General features: G+C 42.2%; 1 protein-coding gene across 1 annotated transcript; it reads left to right on the top strand.

Moving 5' to 3' along the window:
- LOC126481404 (serine protease snake-like) lies at positions 1 to 27,973 on the top strand. Its single transcript, XM_050105133.1, has 6 exons — positions 1 to 60; positions 9,174 to 9,262; positions 14,207 to 14,322; positions 16,525 to 16,781; positions 26,614 to 26,762; positions 26,899 to 27,973. The coding sequence occupies exons 2-6, from the start codon at positions 9,260 to 9,262 to the stop codon at positions 27,058 to 27,060; spliced, it is 687 nt and encodes a 228-aa protein (XP_049961090.1). The 5' UTR covers positions 1 to 60; positions 9,174 to 9,259; the 3' UTR covers positions 27,061 to 27,973.
- The last annotated feature ends 4 nt before the right edge of the window (positions 27,974 to 27,977 follow it).

The raw sequence follows: 27,977 nt of genomic DNA on the forward strand, positions 1-27,977 counted from the left end.
GCAGCCGAGACTTCCGCCGCCGGCAGCAGCCGGCCGCCTCGAAGCGGCGCAGCGACGCCGGTGAGTGAGTGGGTGAGCCACGCAGCAAGGCGTCCTCCCTGTACCTAAACCACGGGAAAAGGGAAAAAAGATAAATAAAAGACAATGATAGTCTTAAATATAAACGTAGGCTTCCGATTTTGCTGGATTAGTGACCGCATTGTCACTATCCGAAACTACCGACGTTTCGGAGCAAGTGACCTTCTTCAGGGTGTTTTTGATTACTCCTGAATGAGAAAACTTTGTTTCTTATATACCTGCAGACGTGGCTGTTATCTAATTCTGATAGGCTGTTAAGGATGAAGGAGAAGGCTAATACAAGTTCTTTATTGGTGTTTTCATTATTTCTTTTTATTGGTGGAAACGCTAAGTTTTGATTGGTGTTTGCAGTACTGCTCGTGATTGGTAGAAATCGGTGAACGGAAAACCAGGCGGCAGATGTGACGTGACGTTGTTTTCCTGCTTTCTAGCGCCGGCTACGTACCTGCGGCCGCTGCGGTCTCCCGCGCACCTGTGTGTATTTCATAAATTTCCATTACTTTACGTCTACGGTCACAAACTTTTAGTCATCAGACTGCCGGGTTCGGTCTATAATGACCATCTTCAGATCTGGAGCAAAATAGACAGGTAGTTTGACAACAAAAAGTTTGTGATTATCGACGTAAAGTAAAGGAAATTTATTCTATATTCGGGTCACTCTTTCATTCGCGACAATGTCGCAGCTTGTGTGTGTATCGCCTCACGTGAGCTGTCGTCCCGTAGCGCTGTTATTGCTGGCAGCAAGAGGCCGTCTTCTCTATTCATGTTGGCGGCCCGATGGCTGTTTCTATTGCCTCTCAGATCTTCCTCCTGAGAGTAAGAGGCTTCTTTCGCCAGCACGCGAACTTCTGCAAAATCAATCTGTTTGCCGCTCTCATCCTCGTGTTCTGCCACCGCCGACTTATATATCCGACTAAGGCAACACACCAAATACCAATCAAAATGTCGCGTTCCCACCAATAACAATAAATAATAAAAACACCAATAAACAACTTCTAATATCCTTTTGCTTCATCCTTAACAGCCTAACAGAATTAGATAACAGCCACGTCTGCAGGAATATAAGAAACGTAGTTTTCTCATCCAGCAGTAAACAAAAACACCGTGAAGAAGGTCACTTGCAATAGTGACCGAAACGTCGGTAGTTTTGCATATTGAAAATGTGGACACAAACCCAAACCCAGACAAGTTTTATTGATAATGATAGCCTTGTTCGATACCCAGTCGCAAAGAATTTCTTCAGAGAAGTGATTTTCCTACGCCAAGCCATTTTTTATTTGAAGTGAATACATTTAATTTCAGTTTTCTATACTGTCTAATTTCGTTCACTCGTACACTGGCAGTCGATGTAGCGTAAAAAATTTACGTTGTGCTCCTAGGGCGTGTCACCACGCGCACAGTGTTACGGAAAGAATAACATTTAGTGGCACACCAAATAAGAATGCAGAACAGTCGCAGCTGGTATGGGCACAACAGTCACAGATGTCAGATTCGATATACCACACGAATAAAGTGCAACCCTTTTTTCGTTTTTCTGTCTCAGTATGACAACACTCATCTCACAAAATTATGTCTTCAATAAACAACACATATAGCGTGCTCAGGGTCTTAAGCGCGCATATCTGGTGTAAGTAGAATTTCACATCCGTGATTCTCGCGCTCATACCTGTTATTTTATGGTGTTTTGTTGGAAATTTCACTACGAGCTGTTTTTTCCACACTGCGCTGTCGGTCATGATGTTTTACAAGCACAAGGCGTAATTGTTTTATGAGATGATAGCTTATAATGCCCAACGGAGTGAAAACAAAGAATAGCGAATGAAATAAACTAAAGTATTTCAGATTAAAAACAGCCGCACTCAGGATAAATGGCTTCTTTTAGGAGAAACTAAAGCAATAGTTCTTCGCAAGTTAAGTATTATTCTCATATGACAAAATCGTACGCTTCTGAACACACTGTACTGATCTATGTTAGAGTTGTACGTTGGCTGCTCTATCTGAAGAACCTCCCCACAATCGCACAAATGTTCAAAATTACTTTAGGACAGGTATTTCAAGATGGTCACGCGCAGGCACGGGCTAAAGCTCCTACATCCCACGTGGAAGATATGCGTAATGTTTTCCCTTCATTCACCTGGCTCTAACTCATAAACTACTGATCGTACAAAGATAAGTTCAGTATTAATGTGTTCTGGGACAGTAGCATCATGTTTCCGTTTTAGCTTCATTTTCGGCAACTAATTTTTAAGAATAGATTTCCAAAATGCATTTCCTGGTGCTGGTAACTAAATTAGATCTAGCGGCAAAGATCTTTGCTATTGAAATTAGGCGTATCAACTATGCAAACCAAATCTTAAAAATAAGTCATATTTCCATCTGGGAATGATGTTGTAGCAAACCAATGGATGGTGTCACATCTAAGTAAAAGAATGCTCAGTAACTCAACCAATTTAATCCGGGTCATTCCGTCTAAAATACAACAAGAAGAATTAATTCTTTTTGCAGATGACACTAGTATTGTAATCAAGCCAAGCGCGCATATAGAAACAGAAGAAATTGTTAACAGAGTTCTTAAAAGTATTATTGACTGGATTTCTGCGGAAAGCCTCACCTTCAATTTTAAAAAGACACAGCATATTCAGTTCTGAACACCTATGGGTACTACACCAGTGGTAAGTGTGACACATGGTAAAGAAATTATAAATAGGGTGGAAACTCCAAACCCTTATGTGTCCATGTTGATCAGAATCTGAACTGTACAAAACACGTTTTGGAACTCTGAACATAGCTGCTAAGGTTCAGTGACCGTGTCAGAATTATATTGTAACAAATAAGCCCTCGGTCACAAATATTAAGTCAAAGTTGACCTGGTTTCAACGCTACTATGAGCGTCGTCTTCAGAATTAGACTAACTGTACTAAAACATTAGGTATATAGTACATTAATAAAATTAAAGTTTGTACTGACTCGAAAAGATGCAGAACTTACAAGTCACATATTAAAAAAGATCTAGGCCGGAAAGGCGACGTCATGAACAGTTTTGAAATGGCGAGCCGCTAAGGGCTGCTCGTACTTTGGACAAGGGTTGCAACGAGTCAATTTTAACTTAATATTTGTGACCAAGGGCTTATTTGTTACAATACAACGTTTTGGAACTCGTAAAACAACTTGGTTCTGCCAACTTTGTACTTAGAATCACTGCAAATCTTGGGGATAGGCAAATCTATAAGCTGAGATTTTTTGCCATATTTTCGTTCAGTCATGTCGTAACGAATAATATTCTGGGGTACTCGTCTTTAAGAAAGAATGTCTTCACTACACAAAAATGTCCTAAGGATAATATGTGATGTCCACTCACAATAATGTTATAAATATCTGTTTCAGAGGTTGGGTATTATGGCCACTGCTTCACAATATATCATGAAGTCTTTTATAAATAATCCACTGCAGTTGAAACGTAAGAATGATGTACATAATTAGAATACCAAAAGGGAAAATGACATTCATTACTCCACCTTAAGGTTTTCTTTAGCATAAAAAAGAGCGCACAATGCTGCAACTAAAATTTTTGATAACTGATCCGGTGATATAAAATGTCTAACAGAATGCAACATAACATTTGAAAATGAACTGAAAAAGTTTCTCCTTGACAATTCCTCCTATTCTGTAGAAGAATTTCTATTATTCTAACGTTTAACAGGTGCTGATATTAACTCACATCTATATACTTACTAGAAAAAAAAATTATTAATTTTCAGCATGTAGTCATATTTACAACTTTACACACTAATTTGCTATTTGAATGTAAAATTACTCGTTCCACACTATTACGGCAAATACAGCGTAGGAACATGCAACTAAGAAGTTACAAAGCAGACCTCTGAGAGAACTCTGTAACACGGGACACTTTGAGTTAAACGTGGAGCATAATGCTCCACCATGTTGTGGGCCGAGAGACTAGATAGCGTTCGTTGCTCCTCATTAGGAGAAACCGGCTGCTGGGTTCATAATTAAACTCTTATAACGTTTTAAGATCAGTCACGAAGCTCATGACTAGAGAAATGCCCATGGTGAGAGCCCAGTTCGTGCAGAACTGCAGATAACGCTGCCAGAGCTACCTGGAGAAAGACCTGCTCCCTTAACGCTGATCAATAATTCGCTGAGTGACTGGTGTTCTCTGTTCTGAGTAATAACAAACATGATGCATCACATCCTCAGCAAATGAGTATCGTATCGCTGCAACGCTTTTCCTGAAGGGTTTTCATCTTCGAAGATTTTCCAGATTCCCTTTCTTTCTCATCAATTTCATTGCCGATCCTTATAATAATGATTTTGTTCATGCTCAGATCTGCCGCATTTCTTTCGTTCAATCTGTTAACGGAGGCATACTGACTTCCATTGTATTTTTTCTTTCTCGGAGCTGACATGTAACACACTAACCCTTTATCTCGAGTGACCTCGTACGACATATCCTGATCAACAGAACGAAGTCCAATGTGTCTGCTTACAATATTTGACCAATTTGCTTCTGGCATTGTTCAGTATAATAAAACACTCAACAAATAAAACGGTAGTTACACTTTCAGAAAATGTGGCATCTGCTATAACACAAATAAATCTCCTAGAAGAAATAGCCAGCAAAACTGGCTTAAGAATTTCTGCAGAAAAAAGAAAAACAAAATTTGTAACAAACATTAAGGATTCCCCAAAATATCTGAAAACAGATACTCGCCAAATAGAGAGGGTAAGAAAAATCAAATATCTGGAGATGCTTTGGAAAAACCTGCAATAGAGGAGAGGTTGCATAAAATGGGGAGACCATGTGGTATCACCAAAGACCTGTACAATAATAAGTGCCTATCTCAAAATGCAAAAATAAGGCATTACAGCTTAGTACAAAAGCCAGAATGCCTACATGTAAGTGAATGCCTGGCATTAAACTATAATTTAGGTGAAATAGTAGCAGGAAGGAAAATATTAGGACAACAAAACACAGCAGAAGGTTTGAAATTACGAAGTAATGCTGAAATGTACCAAGATATAGAAAATATTTTAAACGCAATGAGAAATAGAAGACTCATGTCTTTCGGATATCTATTTCGAATGCAAGGCAGTAGATTAAATAATAAGATTTTCAAATATTTGTGGGGTAAGTAGTCCACAACAAGCTGGGTCAACGAAGTAAAAAAGGATGTAGAAAGAAACAATATAAAAATAGAAGTTACAAACAACAGAGAAGCCTTTCGGGAAAAAGTATTGAAAATGGAAGGATTCCAAGACAGGGTAGCTAAGAAGACTGGTTCAAAATGGTCTGAAGACAGAGAGGAGAAACATACTGAACAGTTGAAGGCATACTGGATGTGGACGTAATGTGCTGTTCCAGTGTCTTCTGTACCTAAGGTCCATCACCGTTCCCTTTCGATCCCTACGTAATTCGGTGCTCTCCGATACACACGATCGAACAGCGGCGGAGTGGTACTCAAGCGTCAACTTTAGGTTACAATATCTCCGGATGTAGTTAACATTTTACAATGCAACAAACGGCACTGTTTACGTATTTGTTTATATGTTCAGATGTGCTAACAAAACTAAGAGGGTTACATTTAAAAAAACGTAGGTTTGTGTTAAAAAACATACTTCCGTGCATTTTTTATGGTTTGTATTACACTAGCCCCTCTCCTCACGTTCGGTCTGTGAAATCGATTCGTCAGTATTTGATGTGGCTTACGAAATACACTCCTGGAAATTGAAATAAGAACACCGTGAATTCATTGTCCCAGGAAGGGGAAACTTTATTGACACACTCCTGGGGTCAGATACATCACATGATCACACTGACAGAACCACAGGCACATAGACACAGGCAACAGAGCATGCACAATGTCGGCACTAGTACAGTGTATATCCACCTTTCGCAGCAATGCAGGCTGCTATTCTCCCATGGAGACGATCGTAGAGATGCTGGATGTAGTCCTGTGGAACGGCTTGCCATGCCATTTCCACCTGGCGTCTCAGTTGGACCAGCGTTCGTGCTGGACGTGCAGACCGCGTGAGACGACGCTTCATCCAGTCCCAAACATGCTCAATGGGGGACAGATCCGGAGATCTTGCTGGCCAGGGTAAATGACTTACACCTTCTAGAGCACGTTGGGTGGCACGGATTTCATGCGGACGTGCATTGTCCTGTTGGAACAGCAAGTTCCCTTGCCGGTCTAGGAATGGTAGAACGATGGGTTCGATGACGGTTTGGATGTACCGTGCACTATTCAGTGTCCCCTCGACGATCACCAGTGGTGTACGGCCAGTGTAGGAGATCGCTCCCCACACCATGATGCCGGGTGTTGGCCCTGTGTGCCTCGGTCATATGCAGTGCTGATTGTGGCGCTCACCTGCACGGCGCCAAACACGCATACGACCATCATTGGCACCAAGGCAGAAGCGACTCTCATCGCTGAAGACGACACGTCTCCATTCGTCCCTCCATTCACGCCTGTCGCGACACCACTGGAGGCGGGCTGCACGATGTTGGGGCGTGAGCGGAAGACGGCCTAACGGTGTGCTGGACCGTAGCCCAGCTTCATGGAGACGGTTGCGAATGGTCCTCGCCGATACCCCAGGAGCAACAGTGTCCCTAATTTGCTGGGAAGTGGCGGTGCGGTCCCCTACGGCACTGCGTAGGATCCTACGGTCTTGGCGTGCAGCCGTGCGTCGCTGCGGTCCGGTCCCAGGTCGACGGGCACATGAACCTTCCGCCGACCACTGGCGACAACATCGATGTACTGTGGAGACCTCACGCCCCACGTGTTGAGCAATTCGGCGGTATGTCCACCCGGCCTCCCGCATGCCCACTATACGCCCTCGCTCAAAGTCCGTCAACTGCACATACGGTTCACGTCCACGCTGTCGCGGCATGCTACCAGTGTTAAAGACTGCGATGGAGCTCCGTATGCCACGGCAAACTGGCTGACACTGACGGCGGCGGTGCACAAATGTTGCGCAGCTAGCGCCATTCGACGGCCAACACCACGGTTCGGGTGTGTCCGCTGTGCCGTGCGTGTGATCATTGCTTGTACAGCCCTCTCGCAGTGTCCGGAGCAAGTATGGTGGGTCTGACACACCGGTGTCAATGTGTTCTTTTTTCCATTTCCAGGAGTGTATATCCAGCGGTAACGTTAGGTGACTCACCCTGTATATTGTAATTATACCTTTCGATTTTCTTTTCGGCCGGGCTCGCAGCATAGAATACGTCATAATATGACATTTCATAATGAATGATTCCAGGCAAGGTGCAAATAGTTTAAATACTAATACTTCTCCCGTAGTACAAGCTTGTTTCGCAATAGTGCTATTCTCGAGCAAACTTGTAGATGTTACAATTGATGAGTCTACTTAAGTTTATAAAAGGTTAGTTTACATTTGTAATACGTCTAATTGGAACAGAGGCCCATACTTCATCAATGAATAAACTGTCAATTGTCTGTATGTTGCTTGACTGTAGTAAGTCATGTTACTTCTATTTGTAAAGAACTCTTTCCGTGAAATACTTTTCACAGCTAGACTGGCAATTTATTCTCGTTGATGCTTTATGTTTACAGCGTAGTCTTTGACAGTCACTGATATTAATTGTGCTTCATTCACTTTATAATTTTGTCACAATTTATACATAGGATTATCTTTTGTTTTCGTTTACTGTGTATTTTTATTCGTTCTCGTTTTCCAAAAGTGAATAAAGTATTCTAGGTAAGTTTTATGCTTAAGACAGATTTCTTCATTGAGAACACCATTTGGATGATTTTTTTGTGTGCGTATACATCTGTAATTCTGCAAGAAAGTTCACAGCATGTCCTTTTGGTATTTTTTATAAAAGCTCTAATGCATTTTCAACATGTTTTGCTCTGTGGTTTTAGTTTTTTAGGTGTAGGTAAAAGGTAGAGTGATTGCTGTCCCAATTTCTTGTGTCATTTTTAAATCTTTTGAAAGTGTTGAGTCTGGAGTTGTAATCATGATTGTGAAAAGCGTCTCGCTCTAATAACCTATGTAGGCACTGCTTTTTGTTAAGTGATATGAATAAGGCCATCCAACTGGCCGAAACTAGTAATAGACGTATCTTTCTTTGCAATCTCGGCAAATAAAAAGTTTTCCAAAGGCAGACTGGAATGCTGCTAGATTTATTAGAGTTTCTAACGGACTCATACACGGTAGGATTGATCTACCAATACTGCGTTTTACCAAGTTCCTTTCTAATTCGGTATAATGAACAATAATATTGTCTCCGCCTAATAATACGTGCATGATTCTAGACTGTATTAATGTATGCTACCTCAATTTTCAGGCTGTATATTATCTGTTTTTGGCCTAATTTATCTCCTGACTCTGTTCTGGTACACAAGTAAATCTAGATTTAATGCTTTTCGAGATTTAAGTTTCGACGTATTAGCTACGAAATCTAGCAAAATGAAACACATTTATGAGACGCCAGATATCGTGAGAACGTACTGTTCTTGTTTGAAAATTAGCGCAGTTGGAAAATGACCATCCATAACTGATCATTTATTTCAGTACATGTTACTGCCGGTTTCGGCTGCCTATATTAAAACGCAACTCTAACTGAACAAATAATCAGTTTTAACTTTCACTGCATTTGCAGCATTTCTGAACACACTTTATGTCAGCCCTTGTTAATGACAAGCTTACTTCTCGTTTTTGTGAGATACTGAGAGCTAGAGTGTCATTTGAAACAGAGCCTGTTTAGTGCGAGATTAGTATATTAGCATTAGGGTTACGAGCAATGTCTATGAACAGAGACTATCTTAATAGAGTAAAATCATTTGAACACTTGTGTGTGAGCAAAATTTTTGTTTCAGTAAAATGTTTTTATGAATTGTACAGGTTTCTGTCGATAACAGTGCTCAGTGCATCAGAATCTGATGGACAAAGTATTGTAGTTGACATTTGGCAGCTGTCCTCCTTCTCCGCTATCTTTTATTAACAGAAAAGAAAACGTGTAAGGAACTTTGCTTGGAGAGTAACAGTATCCATAAATTCCACGGAACATATAGCACTGTACTTGAAGACGCTGTTATCTGTTGTTGCAGAGTGTGAGGTCTACAAGGCGATCCAGAACGGCCCCACCAACCACATCCTGGGCGGCCACGATGCCCGGGACGAAGATTTTCCGCACATGGTGAGCAAGGAAATGTGACGTCCAGTTTTCACCGCGCTGTTAGCAGCAGCCTGTATTAAAAACAGCCAGAAGCGATTGTTGGCGGCAGTATGGAGCGTGCAAATTGTGAACTTTGATTCCACCAGCATGTATGCAGAGTTTTGTTACAATGTAATGTTCCTGACTGTCCGATGGTCACTTTTTTGAGTACCGTATATTCATGGGAACTCCTGATGATATAAAATACTGTATTTCGAAAGCGGTATGGAAAAAATCTGATCAAGCTATTCAAATACCGAACAATCATAATCGTAATGCGCTGTCCCGGAATGATGAAATTCAGATGGTTAACAGAATTAACTGCAGTGGTGTCTGCCTTTAGTTCAGCAATGGGTACAAAACCGAAGATATATCTAGTACAAGGTCGTGAATTAATAAATAGTCAGAATCGTTATAAATATTGCGTGAACGAAATAATGAGACTTCAATGTTAAAAACAGACACATTTTTATCTTGAGTATTAACAGACCGCTTCCGCTGTATTTTAGTTCTTCGTTTTTAGATCGCTACGGGTTGCATAGCACTAGAAGTTCCTAGCTTTTTACGTAGCTGTAATGTTGTAGTTATATGTTCAACTGAAGCTGTGGCTCCTAGTGCCATGAAACTGGTAGTGGTCCAAAAATAAAGGACTAAATACAGCTGAAGCGGTCTATTAATACTCAAGATGATTACTCATGGCTGTGGTTGCCATATCTACAAGTTTGTCTGCACAAGCACATTTTGGACGTTCTTAAAGAAATTAGTTTAGTGAGTTGATAAAACGGCAAGTTTTGGCCATAAATACTGACTACTTCAACTTCTTGTTAGAAATGGTCAAAGGATATCTGCATTAGGTGATAGGGAAAATGATACGATTTGAACCGTTGGCAGTGTCCTAGAAGAAGTGATGTTTTCGTGCGTTGAATCATCACAAGTGTAGCCTTGTCTCCACCGGTGAAAGGCACAGAAATCCTCAAACACATCTCAATCATTCCTTTCTCACTTATTGTACCTGACTATATCGTGGCCAGTATGAGGCATTACATCACCATGCCCAAATCTGGAGTGTTTCGGTGAATAATCCATGGGCGTGAGTGAACACCACTAGCTTACGTGTTCCCCTGAACTCCTTTAGGGCACTTTTGCGCTTTGTATTGAGAGAAATGTTCATGGTTGCTCTAACCATCTTCATAAGTTATGCGAATGTACTCAGTAGTCAGTGACCGGCAAATTCTTTCCATCCTTCCGGTGTCTTGTGTTCTGCTTAACAGAATACATGTGCGGTGATCCTAACAAAGTTTCAGTTCGGTCTTTTATTGTCAACTTAGCTTCTTCCACAATATTTTTTTCAGGAATTGAAAAAGACAGACAATTGACTCATCTGTATTGTTCATGACGTAAGGTGATTGCTCTTTGTCCTTTTTATAAGTGAACTACCAATATAAGTAGAATGATTGCGCCCTGATTTATTGAAACTATGCCTTGTTATAAATAAATTCACGACCAAAATAATCAATTTTGTGACACTGTCTGACTTCGACAATGAAAAGAGAATCAAATTAGCAGTTTAGACTTACATAAATAGCGCTGTGTAATGAATGACACGCATTTTATTAATAATTGAGCATCAATGAGTATGGAAATCAGTCGTGAGATCTTATCAAAATAACTAAAGTGTAATAGTGATCAGCTCATAGTCCAACACCGCGCAGTGAGTATCTGTACCTCTCTCTGTGATTGCGGTGTAACTGACGGTAGTACGTCTCAGAGTCATATGAATGATGTGCAGCAACAAAGTTTTAAGTGACTATAATGACTATAATTCAGCAAGTAAAGCGAGCCGGGTCGTCGTAATGTTCTCTGGAATTTAGTTTATCGAACGTCAGCAACTACACTTTATAAAGCCAGCACGAACATCTCTTCACCCAACGGCCGCAATTAAGACCTGCCTTCACAGCTGAAATTGTGCAGAGAACGGCGTATGCATTGTTGTCAATAGGACAAAGCATGTGAGAGTTGAAATGCTTCGTTAACCTTGTGATACGCAATCACCAGTCACACAAATTGGTACCCTGCAACACGTGAACACGAAATGGCGGTAGACGAAGCATACATCATTATATACGCAAATATTCAATAAATGACTTAGGATGTCGGAAATTAAAATAAAGATACGCAGCTAGACTGTATGATTGATTCCAAACCCGTGAACATACCTCGACTGAGTATTAGCGATCAGCAAGATTCAGATACATGTGCACGACTACAGCAAAACCACAGAATGAGCGGAAGTGAAGGACAGAGTGATTGAACTGATTGTATAACATTTCAGATTAACAAGGAGACGCGCGTGTTTCTTGTCGCCGGATTTCTCCACATCTGTGGTGTATGCACGGCTTGGTCAGAAATGAAAGTGGCAGAATTGTGATCTCCAGATAGGCAAGTGTTTAGAAAACACATCGCTCCTGGTGCGGGTCGAGGGAGGCACGACCCACGAGTCCCTACGTGGCAAGTTCTTTCATTTTTACGCTACTTATCCTGCAAATAAACCGAAATAGCGCTAAATATAATGTATTTATTAGTATTTACATAAAAAGACATGAAAAGGAAAAGAGAAGGAAATTCTGGGATTGGAAATAAATTGCGCGTAAACGACAACTTCCTATATAAAATCGGAATATTATATTACAGTTGATGATTTGCACGTGTTGGTTGATATTTATCGTAAAAACAAGGGAAACTATTGTTCGCGTGCTGCTGCCGAAGGCTTTTTGAAGGCCAAAAGAAAACTAACGAAATACAAAGAAGTTTTCGCCTTAAATTATCTCATCTCGTGGATGCTCCAAGTACAGTCCTTTCTTGGAAATTACTTGGTTCAAAATGGTTCAAATGGCTCTGAGCACTATGGGACTTAACTTCTGAGGTCATCAGTCTCCTAGAACTTAGAACTACTTAAACCTAACTAACCTAAGGACATCACACACACCCATGCCCGAGGCAGGATTCGAACCTGCGACCGTAGCGGTCGCGCGGTTCCAGACTGTAGCGTCTAGAACCACTCGGCCAAATTACTTGGAATACGAATTCTTTTGGCTTTCCTTTTTATGTATTTTATGAAGATATTAATAAATTTCTGTATCTAAAAGGCAATGTCCTAACTGGCTGACTGATCATCGCCCAGCCCAAACCGCTAAGAATAGAAACTTGAAATCTGGAGGTGTGGGTCTTATACTGCAGACCCCGCTTAAGAAGGGTTGTCCGAAATTCCACTCCTAAGGGGGTGAAATAGGGGATGGAAGGTTATTTGAAATATGCCGTTATTAAGGGAATTTTGAAGCTAGAATTACGAAAACTGGAATATGGTTTCTCAGGCAGAACATAAAAAATACAGCTGGCGAAGAGTTCTCGGGCTTCCAGCCGGGTGGCGGTGTCTTCAAACAGCGACGTTTCGACACTCACATAAAAAATACATGTTGCAGCATTTTTGGAAATTCAAATACTAAGGGGGTAAAATAGTGGGTGAAAGTGTTTTTGAAAATAAATAATTACTAAAGAACTACTAAAGGATTTTTAAGGCTACAGCCGTGCCAATTGGAATTTGACTTCTCGGTTAGAAATAAAAAAAAAAAAAAATACGTGTTTCGGTGTTTCTGGATTTTAAACCCGTAAAGGAGTGCGATAGGGGATGAAAACCTTTAAGAAAATATTTCGTTGCATTAAAAACTTTTAAAGCTAAATTTATAAAAATTGGTATTTCATTTCTCAGTTGGGTATAAAGAAATATTTATGAGGGGACGAAAGTTGCTATGGAAATATGTCCACAAGAATGGCATGATTAGCAAAAACTTTGGACCCCAACTACCAGAATCACTTTTCGTTTAGAAATAGATTCTGAAAAGACCCTGTCTATATGGCCTTAATTAAAGGGAAAAGCGTAGGAGCCGCGCGGTGTGGCCGAGCGGTTCTAGGCGCTTCAGTCTGGAACCGCGCGACCGCCTGCCTCGAATCCTGCCTCGGGCATGGATGTGTGTGATGTCCTTAGGTTATTTAGGTTTAAGTAGTTTTGAGTTCTAGGGGACTGATGACCTCAGATGTTAAGTTTTATAATGCTCAGAGCCAAAGCTTAGAAGGTGTTGCAGTTTGTGAACAACATAAAAATTCGATTAAATAAAAACGAAAAAACAAAACAAAAAAAACTCTTCAGGCCATACATACACTCTACGCGAGTGAAATAACGGGCGCTGAGCTAGTGCATTATATTGAGGATAATTCTGGTTTATTTGCAGTAAGAATTTCAGCAAAAATTGAAAATGAAAAAATAGTTTCCGCATACGGACTCGACCCCACGGCCCTCAGATTACCATGCGCACTCTTACCGCTGCGCCAGCCGCTATCTGAAAACTGCGCTAGCGTCTGTGGTGGGTTATACCTCACACGACACGCGCCAAAAACGTAATTCTTTTTTTAAACGCTTAGCCATCTGGAGCTCCCTCTGCTGTCACTTTCATTCTAGCCGAGTCCAGTATGTACGATAAATCTGCACGAAATCGGCAGTGACGAGTAGGCGCGGTCTACTTGTAAGTGGCAAGAACACGATTCTGTAAGCAGCTTCAATATCACTCAATTCACAGAGACACGTAACGTTTGCGACAGCACGTGCGTCGATACCAGCTTAGTTTCGCAATTCATAACAAATGTAGCACACGGATTTCATGAAAAGTAACTGTGCGACAGGAACATCACACCAACGGGTTAATAGGGGAAACCTTGCATTTGGGCAATCGTTTGGAAGAGGCGCAGATAAATGGAAGTCTCTCAGGACTGCTGCAGACCCGCTGCCGCCACATATCGCTGCATCCAAGAATCAGTAATGTCTTACTCCTGATGCTGCATGTAGTGACGTGTTGTGTTGTGTTGGTGTTGCAGGCTGCCCTCGGCTACCAGGTGCCGGGCAAGAAGGAGCTGAGCTGGCTGTGTGCCGGCTCCCTAATCAGCGACCAGTACGTGCTGACGGCGGCGCACTGCTGCAACAACAGGGACAGGTGCGTCACGTCCTGCTGGCTGCCGATATAAGGTCACCCGGCACACTGCCGTCCATCTACTAGAACACAGCGAGTTTGTTCGATCTGAGGAACCGAGTGTGAACTGCAAACTACTTGTGAGGCGTGATTCAGGAATGAATGCAAGCAGATCACCCGTATTAAAATTTGGATTACTTGCTGAATGAAGGATACATAAACTCTGACAGGATAATTTCGCTGGCAGCTGAAAGAATTAGAAGTCTGCTAGCCACGTCTTCATGATCTCGAGGAACCGGAGAAGTAACTTCCCAGTCGCTGGACATTTAGTATTCCATATTCAGTTATTTACGACATCGCCTAAGATGTCGGATAAGTAACTGCTGAAGCTTTGTCCTTCTTGGACACACCATGGGATTTCCGAAACGACCGTCGAGATCTCCTACATCTACATCTACATTTATACTCCGCAAGCCACCCAACGGTGTGTGGCGGAGGGCACTTTACGTGCCACTGTCATTACCTCCCTTTCCTGTTCCAGTCGCGTATGGTTCGCGGGAAGAACGGCTGCCGGAAAGCCTCCGTGCACGCTCGAATCTCTCTAATTTTATATTCGTGATCTCCTCGGGAGGTATATGTATGGGGAAGCAATATCTTCGATACCTCATCCAGGAACGCACTCTCTCGAAACCTGGACAGCAAGCTACACCGCGATGCAGAGCGCCTCTCTTGCAGAGTCTGCCACTTGAGTTTGCTAAACATCTCCGTAACGCTATCACGCTTACCAAATAACCCTGTGACGAAACGCGCCGCTTTTTGGATCTTCTCTATCTGCTCTGTCAACCCGACCTGATACGGATCGCACACTGACGACCAATACTCAAGTATAGGTCGAACGAGTGTTTTGTAAGCCACCTCCTACGCGTTTCCGTTAAAAAAAAAGGGGGGGGGGAGTAAAGTCTGCTAATAAATACACTTCTGATTCCACCTAGTGTGTATTTTTGGTGTCCATCAACCTTGGAAAGGAGACCCATCTCCCGCTGATCCTATAGAAAGAAACTAAGGTGCCATCTGTCACGACACAGTAATTCCCTTGGCATCGGAAGACACTTGAGAGGATGACTTCTTACGTCACTCCTCTAAGGATTGCAGTTATAATAGGAAGCATTTTGCGGACGTGATTTTCTCAACGAAGGTTAAGCTAAACACAGGAGCTCTTGTTCAATGTGTGGTGTCACCGCCAGAGACCACACTTGCTAGGTGGTAGTTTTAAATCGGCCGCGGTCCATTAGTACATGTCGGACCCGTGTGTCGCCACTGTCAGTGATCGCAGACCGAGCGCCACCACAAGGCAGGTCTCGAGATACTGACTAGCACTCGCCCCAGTTGTACGGACGACGTAGCTAGCGATGCACACTGGCGAAGCCTCGCTCATTTGCAGAGCAGATAGTTAGAATAGCCTTCAGCTAAGTCAATGGCTACGACCTAGCAAGGCCCCATTAGTAATTTATTGCCTGAATCTACAGAGTCTCACTTGTATCGTCAATAGCGATGTACAACAAGGATGGATTAAAGTTAAGTATTCCAGCAGCTACGTACTTTTCTTTATAGCATTCATTACGTATCCTGTTTCAGACCTATCTCTAGCCTGCGTGAGTTAACGCGTGCCTTTCGGCTACTTCCGAGTGGCGTGGCTGTTAACCTACGCCACAACGCAATGCATGGTTCGTACCGTACCGGACAGCAACGTCTACTGTTCCGAAATGGTAGAAGTAGCTGGAAGGCTACTTAACACGTATCTGTTGGACACAAAACTCTTGACCAGAGGTAAATAGCAACTTTCGTCATCCGTACAGACCTCGTGCCAGCGTTCTTTACATTCTTCATTTTGCATCCAGCTATAAACAAAATCAGACCCGCACCCTCGTCAAATGCATTTTTTTGGAAGAAGCAGTTTTCCGAGAAGCTATGAGCTCACTTAAATGTTTATAATCTACCATTGTAGCAGCAGTAACCGATCTAACAATTGCGCCAGACCCTTGTCTTATGTAGGTATTGCCGACCGCAGCGCCGTGTTCTGCCTGTTTACATATCTCTGTATCGGAGTACGCATGCCTGTACCAGTTTCTTTGGCGCTTCAGTGTATTACAACGTAAGATCGCACCTTTCCGCACGTCCCACCTTGGCCCCTGTAACTGAGTGTGGACTTTTGCTGTGGTGTTGCAGACCGGCGCCAGTCAGGGTGCAGCTGGGCACGGCCAACCTGAGCTCCTCCAGGGCCGGCAGCTCGCGCTACGGCATCAGCGACATCGTCATCCACGCGGACTACAGCAGGTCCTCCTACAGGGCCGACATCGCGCTGCTCAGGCTGGACAGGAGGGTCTCGTTCAGCAGGACCGTCTCGCCGGCCTGCCTCTACACCAGGGGCGGCGACCCGCCGGCCGCTCTGATCGTCACCGGCTGGGGGGCCACCAACCCCCTGGGTAAGCACCCCGTCTGGCGCCAGTTCAACTCCACTACATTCCGGCTTTACACGGTGAAAAGTCATTGCGAATACCACAACGTACACTGAATTACATTCTACTTGTTTTCCTTGTGCCGCATCGGCGCAGGGTCGGTACGGTTATTAACGCACCTGGCACGGTTAGTCAAAGGGGTGGCCGGATGCCGTTGCTGTCGCCACCCAGCTAGCCCCTAGAACGGAATATGTGCACCCCGAGTATCTATGTGTAGTGTTGTTCATGTGAAACTAAGTGAAAGTTTCTCTAAATGTTTGCGAATCGTGCAGCTGAGGGGGATTCGATACGGGCCCACTATTCACTGACTGAGGCGTGGGAAACCGCCTAAAAACCACATCCAGGTTGGCCAACACACCAAACCTCGTCGTTCATTCGGTGTCGGAGCAACTCCCAGACCTGCAAGCGGTGCTTTAACACCCGCCGCTATCCGGGCTGGCGTAAATTGAATCTGATTCGCTGGGAATGAAATCAATGACGATGAAGTGGCATGAAACGTAGTGACGATGAAAACATGGATGGACGGTGGGTAAAGCACCGACGGGGAGACGGGTACCAGGTGAGACGGTCCGGGTCCCAGTCTAGTACAGATTTTCATCAGTCACAACATTTTCGTTACAACCAGTAAGGTTGTAAGATATGAGCATGTACATAAGAATTTCACACCCCACTTGATAATGCAAAATTGGTCTTCAGTTTCATCTTACAGTGTGAGTTTTAGTATTTAGTAACGCATTGAACTCAGCAGCTGTCATATTAGCGAGTTGGTGTATCACCTTGAGGTTGAAGCTCCTTTCTCTGCGTTTTCCTGTAAATAGATCTGTTTTTGGAGGGGTCAGCCTTCAGCATAATACAATTTTATCTTTTCTTCTATATGCAAGACATGTTTCGCTGAAGTTTCACTATCATTAGTGGGCTTTTCATTTTCTTTCTCGTTGCCACCTGCTGTGCATTTCCTGGGTTTATAAGAATTTTTTTTTTTTTGCGACTTCTTTTCTTTCTCAGTTCGTAATTTTTCCGGCTTCCCCATTATCTGCACTGCGAAGACTTCCCGCCAAAACAGTTCTAAGTCAGAGATTTTTTAACTCACTTATTCAAATTTCTGTTCGTCATCTAGGAAAAGCATTGTACCGTGCAATATCTCTGAAGTACACTCCCACCATTCGCTGGATCAGTTTTACATCGCTTAGTATATTTCTTGCGAACTTTAAAGTTCACAGCTTCTTTTTTTCACCCAATCGGAAATAAATAAATAAAAGAGAAATAAATAAATAAAAATTACTATTCTTACTTTATGTTCGCAAATATTTGAACAACTGTTCACATACACAGTTGTATTTGTTGTTGCGGGCTCACATTCTTATACGATTTTTTAAACGTCTTCATATTCGCCCATGACTGTACATTTATGACAGCATTCACTTTTCCAGTTTCGACATTTTCAGCATTTTCAAGAGGTTACAGGTGCTGAAGACAAAGCGGTAGTCAACATTAATAAAAGGGATAAAAATGACATGACTCTCCATGGCTAAAATGAACCCTTAATGACGTCGTTCTGAGGACGTTATTTACGCGCATGTTTGTTATCGTCGTACTCGCCAAGTATACTTGACATCAAACATGTAAATATGGCAAGAACTGAATCACCTCCAACAGAAGGTTACTCCTGTTATAAGGTGGCTTGCTTGCACACAACAACTATACGACCTCGTCATAGGGCCAAATAGTGTTCAAAAATGGTTCAAATTGCTCTAAGCACTATGGGGCTTAATATCTGAGGTCATCAGTCCCCTAGACTTAGAACTACTTAAACCTAACTAACCTAAGGACATCACAGACACCCATGTTCAAGGCAGGATTCGAGCCTGCGACCGTAGCAGCAGCGCAGTTCCGGACTGAAGCGCCTAGAACCGCTCGGTCACACCGGGCCGGCCAAATAGGGTTACGCAACAGCTGTAGCAGAAATGATGGCAAAAAAATTAGTAATTACTTACAATAACTTGTTAATAGAATTGTTATGCTACTCAACTGGTGTATGAAGCCTGTACGTTGGACTGTAGCTGAATGTTCACTTGCATTAATCAATATTTGAAAACTAGTATGGTGGTCGTGAATACAGCGAAGTCCACCTGACTTCTTTGACGACGCGCACATAGAAACGGCTGTCAGTGACCATGAGCCAGTAATAGCAGCAATGATTAACAAAAAGTACAAATGGCAAAGGAAACATGTTCAACAAACTACACAACGAAGCAGTAGTGCCATATCTCAGGAAATTGAAGCTTTTAGCTCAGGACGTGGAGGTAACTACGGCTGAAGTTTGGGAGAATAGTTTATCATGCACTGGACAGATATGTACCCAGTAGAAGAGTTCATGATGGCAAAGACCCTCCATGGTATCCAGTCGATGTAAAGAAACTTATAAGGAAAAAGGGGCTGCTGTGTAATAGGTAAAACAAAAGCGTAGAGCTATAGATAGAGATATGGTAAACAAAGCGCGTTTGGCAACAAGAGAGCAGGGCGTGGATCCTTCAATGACTACAGTAGCAGAATATCGTCGAAATATTTTCCACAGAACCCAAAGAAATTCGTGCCGTATGTAAAAGCTGTCAGTGGCATCAAACTTATGTCCAGTCACTCAAGACAAGACAGGAACTGAAATTGAAAATAGCAAACCACAATCAGGAATTCTCAGCACTGTTTTCAGACGCTCCTTTACAAAGGAAAATGTGGGGGTACTGGCAAATTTAATCCTACGACCACTTAAAAGATTAGTTAACTAGGTATTAAATCCAAATTTAATCCTAGGATCACTAGATCAGTTAAATCAGGCCCTGATTGAATACCTGTCAGATCCTATACCCAATTTACGGATTAGTTAGCCCCTGTGCTAGTTATAGTTTGTCACACAGCCTTCGAACAAAAAGAAAAAAAAAGTAAAACGTGGCCAGTAGGTGGTAGAAAGTAGAGGTCATACCTCCCTACAAGAAAAGTAGCAGGAGTGATCCATAAAACAACCGTCCAACACCCGTGACATTCATTTGTTGTAGACTCTCAGAACATATTCTTAGCTCAAACGTAATGATGTATTTCGAACAGAACGACCTCCTGCATGCCAACCAGCATTGAATTCGAAAACATAGACCGTGTGAAACCCAAATCACACTTTTCTCATGATATGCTGAAGCCATGGATCATCAGGTGGATGTATTTCTCGACGTCAGAAAAATTAACGACTCAGCACCATAACTACCCTTATAATCAAAAGTGCGCTCGTATGGGATATCAGCCGAAATTTGTGACTGGACTGAGGAATTTTTGAGAAGGAGAACGCAGCATGTTACCTTGGTTGGAAAGTCATCGACAGATGTAGAAGTAACTTCGTGTGTAACCCGGAGACGCGTGTTGTGCATTAATGACGTTGCGGACAATATTAACAGCAACCTAAGACTTTTCGCAGATGAAGAATATTCTAGAAATAAGTACCGTCTGTACGAAGCTGCACAAATATTCATTCAGACATTCGTAATATTTCAATGTGGTGGAAATATTGGCAACTTGCTTCAAATGTTCAGAAATATGAAATTGTGCACTTCACAAAATGAAAAAAAACATTGTATACTATTACTGTAATATCCATATCTACGTGATACTCCGAAAGCCACCTAATGGTGTTCGGTACCACTATCTGATCCCTCCAAGCCTGTTCCACTCGCGAATAGTGCGTAGGAAGAACGATGTCGGTAAGCCACTGTATTGGCTCTTATTTCTTGAATTTTCTTCTCGTGGTCAATACGCGAGATCTATGTAGGGGGAAGTAATATGTTGTCAGACTCCTCCGGAAAAGAGCTGTCTCGACATTTCAATAGTAACTCTCTGCGTGATGCGCAACGCTCCTCTTGTAACGTCTGCCAGTGGAGTTTGTCTAGCACCTCCGTAACGCTCTCTCGCCAGCTAAACGATCCCGTGATCCGTTGGATCTTCTCTATCTCTTCTATCAGTCCTACCTGATAAGGAAGGATCCCAAACAGATGAACAATACTCACGAATCGGGCGAACAAGCGCCTTATAAGCCACTTCTTTCGTGGATGAGTTACATTTCCTTCAAGATTCTTCCGATGAATGTGAGTTTGGTATCTGTTTTCCCACTAATTGTTTTATACGGTCATTCCACTTAAGGTCGACATGGATAGTTTCGCCTAGATATTTTACGGCAGACGCTGTCTCCAGCTATTTTTCATCAATAGTGTAGCTGTATAGTAGTGGATTTCTTTTCCTAAGTACGCGGAATATGTTACATTTATTTACGTTCAGGGTCAACTGCCAGAGCCTACACCGTTCATCAATTCTCTGCAGGTCGTTCTGCAAATTCATACTATCTTCTGGAGTTGCTATTTTGGTGTAGACAACTGCATCATCTGCGAATAGCCTTGAACAGCATCCGACGCTGTCTATTAGAACAGCAAAGGTCCTATCACACTTCCCTGTGGTACTCCGGATATTACCTTTACATTTGTCGATTTTGTTCCGTTAAGAGCGACGTGTTGAGCTACATCTGCAAGAAAGTCTTGAATCCAGTCGCAAGTCTGCTTCGATAATCCGTAAGCTCATGTTTTTTTCCATTAAACGGCAATGCGGGACGATGTCAAATGCCTTACTGAAGTCGAGGAACACGGCATCAGCCTGGGTACCGTTGTCCACTGCGCTGTGGATCTCATGGAGTAACAGAGCGAGCTGAATTTCGTAGGATCTCTGTTTGCGGATTCCTTGGTGATTTTTATAGAGGAGATGTTCATTTTCCAAAAACGTCATAATTCTTGAGCGCAAAACATGTTCCGTAATTCTACAACAGATTGACGTCAACGATATAGATCTATAATTGTGTGGATCTATCTTACGGCCTTTCTTAAAAACGGAATGACCTGCGCTTTTTTCCGGTCGTTAGGTACGTTTCGTTGCTCAAGCGATCGATAATAAACTATTCCTAGAAGGGGAGCAAGTTCTTTCGTATAATGTTTATAGAATCTTACAGGTATCTCATGTGGTCCTGACACCTTTCCACTACTAAGCGATCGTAGCTGCTCTTCAATTGCGCGATCGTTTATCTCAATATCTATGTCACAGCTGGAATCAGTCAGCTCGTACAAGTACCTTAACACTTAGCAGGGACACGAAATGGAACGATCTCGTAGGCTCTAGTCTTGGGTAAAGCAGGTGTCAGACTTCGTTTATTGGTAGAGTACCAGAGAAATGCAGTAAGTCTACAAAGGAGACTGATTGTAAATCACTCGTGGGTCCCATCCCAGGACATTGCTCAAAGTGTGTGGGACCCGCACCAAATTCGAGTAGTGAGGACACTGAGCGTACACAGAGAAGGGTAGCGCGAATGGTCACAGGTTTGTTTGACGCGTGGGAGAATGTCACTGAAATATTGAAGGAACTGTCCCAGCAGACTCTTAAAGACAGAGGAGAAAGCCTACGTAATACTATTTCGAGGACCGGCTTTAAATGTGAGTCTAGGACTGTACTACAACCGTCTACATATCGCTCCCTTAGGGATCATGTGGACAAGATTAGAATAGTTACAGAACGTACAGACACATTTAAACAATCGTTCTTCCCGTGCTCCGTACGTGAATGGAATGGGAGAAAGCCCTGTTAACTGGTACAGTGAGACAGACCCTCTGCCATGCACATTACAATGGTTCGCAGCGTCAGGATGTAGATGCAGATGTAGATGAAGGACAGTTGTTGGCTGTCCAGTTCGGGTCTTCTTGATGGCGACTTTGGATCAGTTCTGACTCCCGGTCCTGATGACGTCTTGAGTGTGTTGAGATACTGTGCTGAGCAGAGCCGTGTATCGGTTTATAGTCGCATGGGGCCGACAGACGGTCCTTTGGGAACTATTTATGTGACTGGAGATGGAGCAGTAATACAGGCCTTGTCTTGCGTGGCCGCTCTAGCCTCCTCTCACTTGCGCCTGATCTGTATATAGCTCAGCGCTCTCCAGTTTATGGCTGTGTCTCGTGTCTTCTCGCGAACACAGCAGTTACTTCAATGCGAAGAATACGTAGCTTACCATCCTAATCATTTCTGCTGCAAATGGTTCAAATGGCTCTGAGCGCTATGGGACTAAACATCTGATGTCATCGGTCCCCTAGAACTTAGAACTAGTTAAACCTAACTAACCTAAGGACATCACACATATCCATGCCCGAGGCAGGATTCGAACCTACGTCGCGCGGTTCCAGACTGAAGCGCCTAGAACCGCTCGGCCACACGGGCGCCAATCATTTCTGGGCAATCCACAATGTTTACTGTTTCGTTCTAATTACTGCTACATTGTCAGGAATGATTATATCCACGATTGCACTTGTTAATCATAATTACATTGTCTTGGGCCGTTGAAGACGCAATAATCGTTTAATACATGAAGAGGATTTATTGTTTCTTTCATTCCTGATACCAACTGCTATAAGCTGTTACGGAATCCTTGGCGCTGAATGCAAACAAATCCCGCAGAATCTTTTCACTTATTTTTAATCAATGAACGGACCTATTTTGCATTTTTTTGTCTATGAGAAGAGTAAAAGCACCCACAAGCAAAAATTATTGTAAAGTGCAAAGGGCTATGTTGTTCGTTGTTTTTGTCTGAAACCTTTCGGAGAGGAGGCAGCTTACAGCACAGGAATGAACGTCGGCTCTCCCAGCTGCGTAATTCTATACGTGTGTGCCAAAACTTTTCATTTAAATTTCCCGGAACATCAGTTTTTTCTCACCCTTTGTCAAGTACGTTAAGTGATCGCGTTCTTACAAGTTAGGGAAACAAAGTAACATCCTTCTTTGTTTCTGAATGTTGTACGTTTGCTTCTTTTTGCCTTGCTATTATGTTTCGGGTTGCTAGGTAATTTCTACTTTATAATGTGGAAACCTCACTCTGGCAAGTGTTTGTTTCTGAAGAAGTTTATCAACCGACACACTGTGTCATATTAGTTCATCTACTATTTGCATTAGTAATTTTGCGACTGCTTTTGTTGACATCCTGCTGAATTCACTTAACGATTTCTGGGTGTTGAGAGATGATTCAGGTGGTAAGACGTTATTTGATTGAGAAACGCACCTTAAGCAATCAAGAATTAAAACCTTTTCAAAGTCTGCTTTCTGAATATGTCCGAAAGAACGGTAGTAACCTCAGTTGCAGAAGTTTTCAGCTCTTCTCCTTACCCTGTGGTCACAGGTATCATGGTAATGGTAATTTTTATGGTTATGGTTGGACTATTCACACACACACACACAAATTTTTGCTTTTGTGAGGGACGACGGGTGACATAAAATACTCGCATTTGTATCTCTCCAGTTGCGAGCAAGGTTTTCGTTCATGAGGCATATGCTGCAATTGGAAATGTTCCATATGTTTCCCTTTGACCTAGCAGACTGCTAGTATTTGAAGGGAATCAGGTTCTACAAAATCCCTTTGTGCCTCCACGAGTAGAGAATAAAAGATGGAGAAAAAAATGAGAACGAACTAGGATGACACCACACAAAAGACGAAAGTGGAGACCCCAGGTAACAGACTCCAAATTAATTTATAAAGCATCTGCCATTTTAACGGCCTTCTTCATCTATCTATAGTAATTATTTATTTATGAATTTATTATTACTCGTCTAAACATTCTATCCTGTTAGTACAATGATCTAATTATCACAAGTTAGTGTTTTCTTATTTTACTGTATTTCGAACTGAACTTAATTACTACATCTTTATTGTAAATTGATCTGTAACTTATCTATCTACATACTTTCACTGTACCTAACGTGCTTTCTAACAAGCAGTCGGAGCTCGAGGTAACTGTGGTCTGTTTATAAAACAATCCTAATTCCGATAGCAAATGGCACATTGAACCAGTGGTTGTCAATCTAAGCATTTCACTTCTCACCTACTTTATAATCCTTTATTGAAGACACAATGTTTGTGGTAGCACAGCACACACAGACTGAGATAGTGCCCAATACCGATATTTAGAAAATCCGCCCCCCCCCCCCCCCCCCGAAAGTTTTATTTTTACTGGAAATATGATTGAGACTTTTCTTTGGAGAGATGAAATCTGTTTTTGAATTTGAATAATCTCTGCTGTGACAGTTTCAAGTAAGCAGAAACATTGCTAATAGCACATATACTGAAGGTACTGATTCGATCACGTAAATTCAAACTGAATAATTAGTGACAATCTGTTTTAATTCTACAGTGAGAGCAGTTCAGGGATGAAAACGTTTAAAGTTCCAAGATAATAGTAAATTTAATGAAAGTTGCAATTTAATCGTTACACTCAAAATATCAAAGCTTTGATACAGCACTGATAGCAGTCGCTTTAGAACTGCTATCCGTTTAGTACGTTTCTGAATGACATCTTGCTGAAACTTCCTGGGAGATTAAAACTGTGTGCCGGACCGAGACTCGAACTCGGGACCTTTGCCTTTCGCGGGCAAGTACTGGCGGAAGTAAAGCTGTGAGGACGTGGTGTGAGTCGTGCTTGGGTAGCTCAGTTGGCAGAGCACTTGCCCGCGAAAGGCAAAGGTCCCGAGTTCGAGTTTCGGTCCGGCACACAGTTTTAATGTGCCAGGAAGTTTCATATCAGCGCACACTCCGCTGCAGAGTGAAAATCTTATTCTGGTGACATCTAGCTATACATAACGGGAAATACAGAAAACAATTGGATTTAGGGTAGTTTCAAGTCAGCATAACGAGCGTAAAACATTTAACAAGACGTGTAGATCTAAATTCACAAAAAAGCACCTAATCTTCACCCTACTAACTTTCTTTTTGATGAATACAGCGGATTACGCATGGTCATTTCATACGTGTTCACAACTATTGCGTAATGTTGGCAGCAAGCACGTCGTGCGCACCTTCTTCTTGCATCTACACCTCATTACGGGCCATGGCGTCCATCCCAGCTCTATTTCATCTGCTCAGTCATTACTTCCGGCTTCACTGGCTGCACCAACGAGTTGCTTCATACCACGAGCACACACTCATACCAACTCTTTCACTTTTGTCAGCGTGCGCGCCAACCTGCTTTGCGCTTCAGTCACGCACGGGCTACCCTGTCTTTTCAGATAATTATCGATGGACTCATATAGGACAAGCCTTAACCAGCGTGGAATTACATTCGCTTCACTATATACAATCCCTTTGAAATGTTCACACTGATTACACATTTAGTTCGAAAAAAAGAAAAATCAGAATGAATGTGCAGAATTGAAAAGTATTCATTACACACATTGACAGTATTGTGTGAACAAAAAGACGTTCGTGTAGTATATAGTAGCTGTGTTAAGTGTGTCTTTGTGTAACTGAGCTGTTTCATTACACGCTCACCTAGAAGTTCGCTTGTTCTTGGCACCTTTTAGCTAACTAATGCCGGAAAATGGTGAGTATTTAACACCTCTCCTCTAGCATAATGGTAAATATTTATATGTCCACATGAATTGTCAACAGAAATGCAAATTTACGGAATATTTCTGCCGAGCATAAAACTCTCAAAGCCGGCCGGTGTGGCCGAGCGGTTCTAGGCGCTTCAGTCTGGAACCGCGCGACCGCTACGGTCGCAGGTTCGAATTTTGCCTCGGGCATGGATGGGTGTGATGGCCTTAGGTTGGTTAGGTTTAAGTAGGTCTAAGTACTAGGAGACTGATGATCTCAGATTTTAAGTCCCATAGTGCTCAGAGCCATTTGAAAACTCTCAAAAAAAAAATCCAAAATAGAAGTAATGTTACAGCCACATATTCCTCTACCCAGGTACAAAGCAGAGTCGAGTTCTGCAAGAGGGCACCGTCCGGTCGCTTCCCTTCTCACGCTGCCAGCAGTACAGGCAGAGGTTCCCAGAAGGCCTCGATTCGTCTGTTATCTGCGCTGGTGATCCACAAGGAGTGGTTGCCATCTGTGACGTAAGCTATACATAAATGTCTTTTTTTCTTCAAATACATTAAAGTATCGCTTCAGCCAAACGTACATTCGTTTGTAAGAAGAAGCAAAATTTTGCTGTGTAGAACACCATTCTGAAGACGTGTATTTCTCTTTCAGGGTGATTCTGGGGGTCCCCTCCTTGCAAAAGAAGACACCTTCACCTACTCGATCGTCGGAATAACTAGCATAGGACCCAGTCCATGCGGAGGAAACATCCCAAGCCTATACACCCGTGTTTCCAGCTACATTGACTGGATAGAAAAATACGTCTGGCCATAGAATCATTGGTTCTTCTATATGGTTCTTTCTTGCAACTCAGGACAAATCTTTGGACTTCTTCAGTGATACACCGTTTGGGAAAACAATCGGAAGTGTGAATAGCAGTCCTCTATTGTGAACTGTAACAATAAGAAGCCTGTTTACTTGTGGCTGTAATAATGTGCTTGTTAGAGCGAGATCAGTCAGTTAGTCACATAGTTGTAGTATGTGACGCCTGTGTGTCAATGAGTTGTTCAATGTGACATAAGTTTTTCGTAACAAGTAGTTTATTTTTATTTATTTTTTGAAAGTGGATGTATGTGAATATGAATACCGAAACAGTATTGTGAAAATTTTCAACTCGCATATAGTTAGTTCCATTGGCCGATAAATAAAAATGGATGTACGTAATTTGAGTGAAGCAGATGAAACTTACTGAAGATGTGTGTTGCAGAAATCTTTCGAATTAAGAGACAATGAATATCAGATTCTGTTTTCGTTCTTATTTCACGTACTGTTAATAAAAGATCGGCTAAATAGAGAAGTTTGAGTAATTGTGACAAAAGTTCTTAATTCAGTAGTAGCCCGCTTTACTAGTGTGAATGAATGGCATGAATCTGTGACTAGTTGTCTTCGTAATTATATAGATAATTTCTTGGTTTGAGGGAATACTCTGACCAGCTCAGTTTTCGTTGTCTTTAAACTCATTTCTGACAATTTGCAAGAAATTTATCTGAATTTCATCCATAGTGGATGCTGTTGAACTCCGTGACTGTTCCTTTATAGGGTATAGAAAAATTTATCGTCCTTTTATTATAATACTCATAAATTAATGATTATGTCAGAAAGAGATAAACAAAACTCTCACTGTGTTTTTATATAGACTGCAACGACACCAAAGGAACTGAATTTTTATCCTATAATTATGTACGTACTGG

Source organism: Schistocerca serialis, chromosome 5 (genome assembly GCF_023864345.2).
Source record: "Schistocerca serialis cubense isolate TAMUIC-IGC-003099 chromosome 5, iqSchSeri2.2, whole genome shotgun sequence".
Taxonomy (NCBI): Eukaryota; Metazoa; Arthropoda; class Insecta; order Orthoptera; family Acrididae; genus Schistocerca; species Schistocerca serialis.

Coding starts and splice junctions, on each gene's coding strand:
- LOC126481404 (XM_050105133.1), top strand. Junction 14,323..16,524: donor TGCTGCAACAACAGGGACAG/GTGCGTCACGTC, acceptor GTGGTGTTGCAG/ACCGGCGCCAGTCAGGGTGC. Junction 16,782..26,613: donor GGGGGCCACCAACCCCCTGG/GTAAGCACCCCG, acceptor TCCTCTACCCAG/GTACAAAGCAGAGTCGAGTT.